The 10,442-nt window shown below is 57.8% G+C and overlaps 1 protein-coding gene across 2 annotated transcripts; it reads right to left on the reverse strand.

Annotated features, from left to right (window-relative positions):
* Window positions 1–980: 980 nt before the first annotated feature.
* NFATC4 (nuclear factor of activated T cells 4) lies at window positions 981–10,046 on the reverse strand. Of its 2 annotated transcripts, none has more exons than XM_081132899.1 (10): window positions 9,863–10,046; window positions 7,690–8,782; window positions 6,087–6,249; window positions 5,313–5,512; window positions 4,931–4,986; window positions 4,220–4,360; window positions 3,278–3,333; window positions 2,867–2,993; window positions 2,088–2,675; window positions 981–1,383 (listed from the first exon to the last, which is right to left on the reverse strand). In XM_081132899.1, the coding sequence occupies exons 1-10, from the start codon at window positions 9,960–9,962 to the stop codon at window positions 1,316–1,318; spliced, it is 2,592 nt and encodes an 863-aa protein (XP_080989025.1). In that variant the 5' UTR covers window positions 9,963–10,046; the 3' UTR covers window positions 981–1,315. The 2 variants fall into 2 exon arrangements, with proteins under 2 accessions (XP_080989025.1, XP_080989024.1); XM_081132898.1 differs by having other exon boundaries at window positions 4,814–4,986.
* Between the last annotated feature and the right edge of the window lie 396 nt (window positions 10,047–10,442).

Consider the following 10,442-nt stretch of genomic DNA (forward strand, 5'->3'; position numbering starts at 1 on the left):
GACCTGTCTGGACCCACTGGACACAGAGAAGCCCCACCAGCCTGGACATAGTGAGGCCAGTTTCCTGAGTACCAATTCCCTGAATATATTTGGGGGATAGCCCCCAGCAGCCAGGCCTAGCCAATGCAGGTTAACAGTACTCAGTGCCTCCTATATGACAAGCTCCATGTGAGCAGGGCTGACAAGGCCTGACTTTCCCCAGCCCACTGGGGACTTGGCCACATAGACTGTCAAGACAGGGGACAAAGCAGGTTTTGAGCACCAGCCTGTCGGTGGTGATGTGTGGGCATACCTGCAGGCCAGGCCAAGAGCTCATACAATGCCCTGGGCCCCAGGGCAGGTGGCATTCAGAGCTGCTAGAGAGATTACTTGGCTTTCTGCAGTCTACCTCCAAAGCACAGATCTTTCCAGAATGTTTTCATAGTCCCAAAGAATCCAGACTATGGGTAGACCCATGCCAGCCTTCCCTCACCCCAACCCTACTCGAGGGAGATATGCTTCAGGGGCCTGATCCTGATGAGTCGGGGTGTCTGAGGATGGGCTGGAGGCAAGAGCCCAGGAGCATAGCATTCAACCTATTACTGATTAGCCATGTGACCTTGTGCAAGCCCCTTTCTTCTCTGAGTCTCAGATTCCTCCTTTGTAAATAAGGGAGGACTAGATTGGCTATATGAATCAGAATCACCTGGGTGGTAGAAAGAAAAAGAAACTTGACAATACAGATTCCTGGACCCCACCCCAAAGAGCCTATAGGATTTTGAATCCCAGTGAGGAGAGACCTACAGAAACTCTGGCCCCCAACTTCCACCCAGTTAGGGAGCCTCTGGGGCCCTTTCAAATCCTCCCCAGCCCCCTACTCTGAGAAGTTCTTTGGGATGCAGTGATCCCAGCCACATCCCATTCTCTTTCCAACCTTTAAGCCATCTTAGGCCAGGTCAAGCTGTCCTTCCTCTCTGTACAAAGAGTTCTAGAGCCTGAAGCACTCGCTAGTGAGCAGTTTATTACCCATCCACCTGTCCCCAGCCTCCCAGCACCAGGGCCCATACACAGTCTAGACATAGCCTTCACTCCAGTCAGTCCTTGAACCCAGCCTCAGTCTCCACCCACCCCAGTTGTCCATGCTGTCCCTCCCGGAGCCCTCCCTGGCAGCACCAGGCCCAGGGGGGCACATCTCAGCTAGGGGAGGAGAGGGAGGGCAGAAGCTGGGGAAAGAAGAACCAGATTGGCCCCAAGCTTCTGAAACCACCACCCAGGATGAAGGAAAAGTGGGCAGGGCTGGAGGGGGCCACAGAGGCTGGGGTTGCCAGGCGATTGTTCAAGCAGGAGGCTCTTCTCCAGGAGGTGCAGGGAAGCCACTCAGGTCTCGGCCAATGATCTCACTCACTGTAAAGGAGGGACAGTTGAGAGATTGGGCCAGGGGCAGGTCCCCTTCTTTTCCAGAGACCTCCAATTCAATCAAGGCAGACCTCAGTCTAGGATGCCTCTAGGCTCCTTCTCCACTGGGCCTCAGTTTCCCCAATGTGTGTTAGCACCTGCTCCCAATCAAATCTGCTCAACTCCATTCCCGTGGTCTCACAGTCCCCCATCCCAGCCCACTCCTGCTGGCTCAGCAGCCTGCAATGTCAGGACAATTGCTGTCAGCAGGGCCAGTGGTGGGTGTAGTCAGTGGGAGGAAGAGGCAAAATATGAAGGTTCCTCATCACCAATCCTGACCACAGTCACCATGTTTAGGGGAAGCTGAGGCAAGGAATAACGTGCTGGAAGGGGACCTCAGCAAGCCACTGCTCCTCTCTGAAATTCAGTGCCTAAATCTGCAAACCAGGGAGCTGGATTGAATGATCTTGAAAGTACTTCCAGATGGAGATTTTGTGATCCGGGGAGGAGGCAAGAACCCCATGCAGCCTTCAGAATTAAGTTAACTGGGTTCAGATGGCTACAAGCACCATGAACTTGCCTTCTGAGATCCCCTGACTGGCCCTGAGGGATCAAGGATGCCCAGTCTCTGGAAAGCCAAGCTCCAGCCCTCAGCAAGCATACAGAGCAATCTCACACACACTCACTCTTGCAGCCACCTGTTCCACACCCACCTTCCTCCAGCGTGATACCCTGGATAGGGACACTGTCTCTGAAGCTGCTGTCGTTGCCATAGCCACCCCTGGATTTCTCTTGCTCCGGAGTCCCCTCCCCTGCGCCATAGCTTGGACCTACATCATTGTACCCTTCAGCGGCTGAGGGATGAACACCACTCTGAGGAGGGAAGGGGCCTTCCAGCGGTGGGGAGGAAGGCAGTGGAGGCCGGAAAGGGGCTGGAGGAGGGAATGGCAGCCCCAGGGGAAAAGGGGAGCCCCGTCCCCCATAGGGGTCACTAGGAAAGGGCCGGGGAAGGAAGGAGACTGGAGGTGGTCGGGCACAGCCTGTGGTAGCCCCAGTCTCAGGGAACATCCGAAGACCAGGTCTGTATGATGGTGGGGGCCCCGTTTGGGAGTACAGGGGAGGGGTGCCATAGCTGAAGCCTTCTGACAGGTAAGGAGGTTCATAAGCAGGGTCTTCATGGGGATAGGAGGGGTAGGGGGGCCTGGGCGGTGAGAAGTCCATATCAGTGCCAAAGGAGGGGCCTGAGGCTGAAGGGAAGCCCCGGAGAGATGAGTCTGGTAGGGGCTCTTCCTTGAAAATCACTGGGTAGATGGGAAACAGGAGGACTGGTGAGAAGGCTGGCAGGCTCCCCACTGCACACCCTTCACCCACCTTCCCATCCCAGGTGTCCCCCATCCCCTGAGCCCTCACAATGGGGGCCTGGCATCCCTCTGCCCTGCCACAGCTCCCCATATCCCCACCCCCCACCCCCATGGGCTGTCCTAGAGCGCACCAGGCAGGAACTTGAAACTCTGGGTAGGGCTGCGCTTCCTGCGCCCATTGGAGACATAAAAGTAGACCTGGACGGGCCGGGACACCCGCTTGTTGCTGTACTCAGGGACAGTCAGGGTCAGTGTCACCTGGAGGAGCAGAGGATGAGGCAGGGAGCCCCCAGGGACCTAGGCTCAGCCCAGCCCCTTCCAAGGACCCAAACTCCACCTCCTGGACTTTTCCATTTGCTAAGGAGCAAAGTTCATTCCCTAGAGAAGAACCTGCTTCCAGAGTGGACAGAATGGGTTCTCTAGAAAAGAACGGGCCACTCCCAGAGACCATTCCCATGGGCCAGGGGCAGGGATATCACTGGGAATTCCCTGATATCTTCCCCACGCCGCCCCCAGGGTGGGCATCCCACTGACACCAGTACCTCATTGCTCTGCAACCGGTTCACGGTGGCCTCTTCCTCCCATTGCAGCTTTCCATCTGTGCAGGGGAACAGATTGCTCCAGCCCAGCTCCAGGGGCCTTGCCCCATGCCCAGTCCCCTGCCACTTCCCCTCCTGCTAGAGCTCAGCCCAGGCTCAGAAAGCCCCTACAAGGCCTTGGTCACAAAGAAGCCCACTGTGTGTTTACTCAATTGAATGGAATAGGCAGGGTTTTAAACTGTCCACAAGATATAGAGCAGCCAACTGACACCAAGAAAGATGGCAGGCCAGCCTAGGAACCACAGGGAGTGGGTGACAGAAGCAACTCTTGAACCTTCCCATCCAGCTCAGACATCCCCTCCCATAATAGTGCTGAGAGGAAGTTCAAGGGTAGGAAAGGGTCCTAGCTTGAAGGAAAGCAACGAGACCTCAAGTCTCATGATCCAGCACCTCAAAGTCGGCTATATTTAAGTGTGGGGCTAGGGCTCTTGGTGGTTGCCATTGAGGGAAGGCAAAGACCTCAGACTGGTGGGTTCACCTGGGCCCCTCAGTCTTCCCTTCTCCTCTCTGAAGCTCCATTGTGGGGTATGTCACAGGCTCTCATAGTCAGAGCTGCCAGGCTCATAGCTCAGGAGGGGCTGGGCATGGGGCTATGAGGGTTTAAGTTACCTCTTCCCTTCTCCTCATGGACCCTATCCACATGGGGTCAATTATCTCAAAGCCGACTTCTCCTTAAAAAATAGAATGTGTATTTCTTACACTGTTCACCATCCTGAGCATTTTAGATTGCTGTCATGCCCATGAAGCAGAAAGTCCAAGACGAAGGACAGTCTATCTGCCCCGTTTTACAGAGAAGCTAGTTTAGTGGCAGTGCCAGAGTTCTTTCACCTGCCTGTCCCAACTCTTCCTGCCTGCCCTCCCCTCTCCTCCCCAGGGGGTACTCACCAGGGCCCCTCTCAATGAACACCACCTTGGAGTCTGGCAGGAAGTTGGAGCCAGTTAGCACCAGCTCTTCTCCTCCTCTCACAGAGCAGGCACTGGGGCTGTAGGCCTCCACCTGGGGCAGTTCCTGGGCCGAGCGCTGGGCTGCAGAGCAGTGCAGGAAAGGCCTGGTTGGGCTGAGTGTGGAGAGGACAGCCTCCTCTGCCCCCACCTCCTTGGAATAACTGCCACAGGGCCCTCCTCAGTGGGAGACACACTAGTAAACCCACAGAGTCCCTGGGGCGACACCCACCATGTAAAGAACCCAGGCAGAGAGTGAGGCCAACAGGCAGGCCAGAGAGTTACCCAAACAAGTGCACAGGGCCACCCAGAGCAGAGGGAGGACAGGGCCACTCTAGTTCAGCCCAGAGACAGAGTCTCCAGCAGGATCAAATTAGAACACTCCTCCCACCCCTCCGGGACAGAAATAAAGGCTTACTCCTTTACAGGGCTACCCAGGACAAACAGGACACAGGACACTATGCAGAGGAGATGAGGTGAACAGAAAGACACACAGACATAAGAGACAGAGAGATGGCATAGGGCCCCTTCGCTCACAGCACTCGATGGGCACAGATGCTGTCTGCACAGAGACGACCTTCCCGCTGCCCTGGGGCACGTGTACCCGGAATACCAGCCGCACACGTGTGTTCTTGCGCCCGATATCCGTCTCACCCTTCCGCAGCTCAATGTCTGAATTCCGAAGCTTCAGGATTCCAGCACAGTCAATGCTGAAGGTAAAGAATGGAAGGCAAGCCTTCCCAGCTGAAGCCAGAATGGCAATGCCTGCCCTCCGAGAAGGAAGCCCCCACCTTCTAACCAAAGCCCTAAACACCTTCTCTGGGAGTCTAGGAGGGCTATTTGAACTCAGAAATGGCCTCTGCAGACTGCTTCCCAGCCCCAAAAGTCCTCTTCTAGATGGTGTGAAGGCCTGAAACTGCTCCTCTGGATGATGTCTAGCTCTTCTGGGAGGAGGAAGAGTGGGCCTAGCTTAGGACCCATGGAAAAGACTGGTCCTAAAGCCTGAAGACTGAGGGGCAGTAGAGTGGGAACCTACTTGGCTGCCATGTTGTTCTCAGGAAGCAGGGTCATCTCCAACACCTTGGTACCACTGACTACAGCTTCATAGCTGGCTGTGGCCACCATCTTGCCAGTGATGCGGTGCACCTGATAGAAGGCATGAGGCCGCAGGTTCCTTTCATCTGCAGTGCCGATGAACATCTGTAGGGTCAGTGGCTTCTCACTGTAACCTAGGAGCTGGTAGAGGGAGACACAGGCAACTCAATGAAATCTCCACTGTCTCATCCTTCATCCATCCCAGGGTTTTCAGTCCACCAAGGGGTGAGGATGGTGAAAGACAAAGGATATCCTGGAAGGGATTCCCAGGGGGAATTGGGCACCAGTTGTGGAGAAAACGTGGCCTGGAGTTCACAGTGTTATTCTTGGAATAAAGCTCAAACTGGGCTGGGCAAAGGGGAAAATCTCCCAAGAGAGACTGGCCCAACTCAATGGAGACAACCTAACTCCCAGTGAACTTTGGCCTCAGCCTAAGCCCTCCCCCACATCTGGCAGGCCATCATTTTCCACAGTAGACATGAGGCTGGTGTCCCACGGGATGAGGGAAGCGGGGGTGGAGGGATAGAGGAGTATAAAGTATATCCGGGTCCTTGAAGGGCACCCTTCCTCCCCCAACTCCAGTCTGCCTGCAGGGTCACTGCTGAGAGGGAGTGTGGGAAAGGGCAGTGCCACGGGTCTGCACAGCTGGAGCCCATCTGCAAGGATCTGGGACTGGAGAGGAGAAAGGCTATCAGGCCTGGCCTCTGACCCTTACCTTGACTACAGGGTGACCACCAGGGGCAGCTTTGACAGCACCTCTGCTGCCCTCTGTCTCATAGTGGGCCCGGTGGTGGGCTCTAGGCTGCACCTCAATCCTCAGCTCCAGCTGCTCATATTGGCTGGGCAGAGGCCAGTCCAGTGGGGGTAGGGCAGAGGTCCTGGACAGAAGAGAAGAGCACTGGTCATCAGCAGCCTCAGACCCTGGTCAGGGCAGCACTGATTCTCAGCTCCCTGGGATGTGAGAGAGGAGGGGATTTGGCTGTGGGAGAAATCACAGCAGGAAAAATAGTCCAAAAGCCCAGAAGCAAGGTGAGAGAAGAAAGGCCCCTCAGAGCCTCTCAAGATGAGGGTGTGGAAGATGGCACCAGGCCTAAGACTCCCTCCTTTCCAGCTCTGATGAGCACAGGGTCTGAGGTGGCAAGGTTTCACATGGATGCAGAGGAACCCAAAGTCCATCCTAATCCTTAGATCTGGATGGGAAAAGTCAAGCAATGACTGGATTTCAGATTCGAAATGGCCTCAGAGATAAACCCCTTTGTTTTTCAAATAAAGAAACTGAGACCCAGGTGATAGAACATAGAGAGCCAAGCAAGCCAGTGACTGACAGAAGCCAGGACTGAACACAGGCCCTGTTCCCAAGTCAGCGCACATTCCACTAGTTGGGGCTGGACAGGCCAGTCCAGAAGCTAGGGGTTACAAATGTGCAACTTTCCTGTATTGAGCTCCCAAATACCATAGGCCAGGGGACCTCAACTGGTGATTGCCCCCAGGTGATATTTGGCAGTGTCTAGAGACATTATTTTTGGTTGTCACACTAAGGGAAGGGAGTGCTACTAACATCTAGTGGATAGAGGTCAAGGATGCTGCTAAACTATCCTACAATGCCCAGCACAGCCTCCACAACAAAGAATTACCCTGTTCAAAATATCAAGTGTTGAGGGTGAGAAATTCTGCCCTACAGGAACCAAGGAGAACAGATGTGTTAAGGTTTGTTTCCCTAGGAAACTTTCCTGGGTGGAGCCAGCTCAATCTGACATCCCAAGGTTTAGGATTATTGAAATGACAGGATTCTTTGAGGGTAAAAAAAGGCATAGAGGAATGCAAGAACTGCTTATTTTAATGTGAATTTTTGTCTTGCAAATATATGCTATTTTAATTCAAATGAGCAGCTATACTTTTAAGGCACAAGTAGGGGCCTAGAAATTAAAAGTTAGAGAAGGGGGACTTCCTGCTACCCTGTGTAGGTCTCAAATCCAGTCCACTGTCCATGTCCAGACAGTGCCAGCCCAGATCTAGGAGTGGGAGAACCCTAGAGGAACTCCCCCTTTGCCTAAGGGGGGGGGGGCTTTTTCTAATTGCTTAAGGGTAATCAGGGAATGATTATCCTTTTGTAAATCATTGATTTGTAGAATGCGTAATGTCATTGTTTTAATTCTCCCTAAAAGTGGGTAAATGGCAGCAGCCAAGCTACTGGTTGCAGGTTCTCTTTTGAAATACCAAGAGGACAGAACTAGCACCTTTCTTCAAACCCATCCCTTGAGCTCCTGCTCCAAAGTGGAACTGCTAGAGATAGCAGTGGTGCCAGGCACAACCCTCACCTGAAGATGGGGCTGTGTCCCCCAATCCGGGCCTTCGACCAAGCCAGAGGGGAGGGCACTGCCAGGTAGTCCATGCTGGCTACCTCCTTCCGAGGACCACCTGGAGGAGCTGCAGCCTCCTCCGCTCCGGAAGGCAGCTTCCCATTGCATGGGGCAGGGTCCTCAGGCCGAGGCAGGGTCACGGCCTGCTCGCTGGAAGTCCTCCGGGTTTTCTGGGGGATGCTCTCAGCTGGTGGGGCCACATAGTCAAAGGGGCCAGGGGAGCCAGGATCCCGGGCCAGAGGCAATGGGGGTGGTGGAGGTGGCTCAGGCCCCTCCTCTCCCAGGCTGCCCCTACGGGACAGAGCTGGAGAGGCTGAAGATGGGGTTCCGGAGCTGGAATAGCGCCGTTTGCCACAAGGAGAGGCTGGCCGTGGGGAGGCTGGGGTGGGCCCAGGAGCACTGAGAAGTAGCCAGCTATCTTCTGGTCCCCGGCCTCCAGGGCTTGGGCCGTACAGGCTCCAGGGATCATCCGGGGTCCATGGCCTAGGGGATGCCCGGGGCGAGGGCAGTGGGGAGCCCAGGCCAAAGCGGGAGGCGGCTTCATTTAGCTCAGACTCCACCTCGTCGCAGGCGGCATACAGGGCTGCCTCGTCAGAGGCATCCGAGAAGAAGCTCCACGAAGACAGGCTGCTGCTGCCAGGGCTCGGGCTGAAGAAGGGGCCCCCGCCCTGGCCCCCTGCCTCTCGGTAGCCTCCGAAGCCTTCTGGTGGGGGATAATCCCTGGGGGAACCGTCCCCCCAGGCATCAGGGTTGTCCTCCAGCGTGGCTGGCGGGTCAGGAGTGGGAGAGATGGAAGTGATGCGGATGCTTGGGCACTCAAGAACGCGGCCTCCCCCGGCCCCCCCAGAGCCGCCTCCCGGCCCCCCCAGCCTCACCGACCGGGCGGGCTGACTCTCCCACGTGCCAGGGGAGGGGGCCGGGCGGGGTGGTGGCGAGTGCATGCCCGGCCGAGGGGGTGGTGGCCGGGGAATGCCAATAGGGGCAGCGCCATAGGGAGGGGGCTCCCCCAGGGCCAGACGGCAGCATGGCGGAGTGTCCTCTGCGTCCAGTTCTGTCAAAACGGGAAGGGAGCGGGTCAGGGAGGGATGCCACCGGAGACGGGACGAGAGAGAAGCAGGTGAGACGGCTCGGTTTCTTGAGAGACCAGCCCCCTAAGCCCTGCGTGCCACCCCCTCCTCAGTAAAGAGGGGTCCTCTAGGTGTCCTGCAGAGCCACAACCACAGAAGCAAAGTTGGACCTCGGACGGTGGCGAGGGAGCTTCAGAAGTGCCGAGCCTTTCCCCGCACGGAGAGCTCGCACTCCGAGCCTCCCGCCCTGGGACCCCGGGTACCGGGCGGGCGGGTCCTAAGGTGAGGGCTGTGGGTCACGCGGGGCTGCGCGGGGCCTGGAGGCGCGTTTAGAGAAGCGCTGGGCTGGGCTGGGGGCGACTCACACATGAACCCAATTAGCAGCGGTTCCCAAACCCCCAAACGGCGCTGGCAAGAGCCCCAGTTGCTATCGCAACAGTGGCCAGGGAAGGCGGGGGGCGCAGGGCAGCGGTGACGAGCAGAGGTGGCTCCTCCCTCGCTCCCCCCAATTTGGGGGCGGGGGTGCGGCTTGCCCAGCCCGGCCCGTGGGGGGGAGGGGGACGCGCGCCGCACGGATTCCGTGCGATCGGCGGCCGCCGCCCCCGGCTCGGTCCCAGCCATCTGCCTCTCGTTGCGGCCAGACGGGGGAGGGGGAGGGGCGCCCCGGAGGGGCGGGAGAGGGCCCCCGGCCCGCGGCGTCGGGCGGCAGCTCGGGGCGCAGTCCGCAGGGGGCAAGCTCCAGGGCCCCACCTTCCCTTCACCCGCCCGCGCCGGGGGGCTCTCAGGACCGCCGTTCCCGCTCGCCCCCCGTCCCAGTGACAGTCGGCCCGAGAGGCGGCGCGCAGCCAGCCGCACCCCCACCCCCACCCCAGTCAGGACCTAAAAAGGAGAAAGTGGTGCCCGGCCCCCCGCAGGCCTCCACAGACCCCCGAGCCCCACGACTCCCCTCAACCTCTGTCCCCCTCATCTCCCACCCCGGGCTCGCTGCCCTAAGGTCCCCAGGCTCAGGATCCCGGGGCCCTTCCCTCACTGACCCCAAGACCCCTTCCCAGCCCCGCACTAACCTTCCCCCGGCCCCCCCGCGCTCAGCGGGGGGGCCTCCTTTTCCTCCCCGAACACCAGCTTAAATTCCAGCTCCTCATCCTCGCAGCTCGCTGCCCCCATGGATCCGGCCAGAGCCCCGGGTCCCGGTCAGGGTGGGAGGGGGGAGCTCAGGAGGCTGCCGCCGCTTCACCCGTGGCTCCCTCCCTCCCCTTCTCTGAGACGCCCCCTCCTCCGCCGCTGCCTCCTCCCTCCGGACGCCCCCTAGTTATTATAGAAACTTTTCCAAACTTTTTTCCCCAAACTTCTTCAAAGCGGCCCCCCCAGCCTGTCCCTGATTGGCTGCCCGGGATGCTCCAGCCCCTCCTCCGGGATGAGATGGGAAAACCACGCGCCCCTCGTCCTTCCCCACCCTCCCTCTCTCCCTCAGTCCTCTCTCCAGGCCCTCCCCCTCAAAAAAAGAGAACAAAACTGAATTGGAAAACGGTCCCTCAAGCTTGGTATGACCATAATGATGCCGATTGGCCCGCGGTTGTGACAATCACTTCCCGCAGGGAGCACTACGACTACCAACCCCCAACTTAGTTTAAGTTCAGGGGCTCC

Source organism: Miniopterus schreibersii, assembly GCF_964146895.1.
Source record: "Miniopterus schreibersii genome assembly, chromosome: 1".
NCBI lineage: Eukaryota > Metazoa > Chordata > Mammalia > Chiroptera > Miniopteridae > Miniopterus > Miniopterus schreibersii.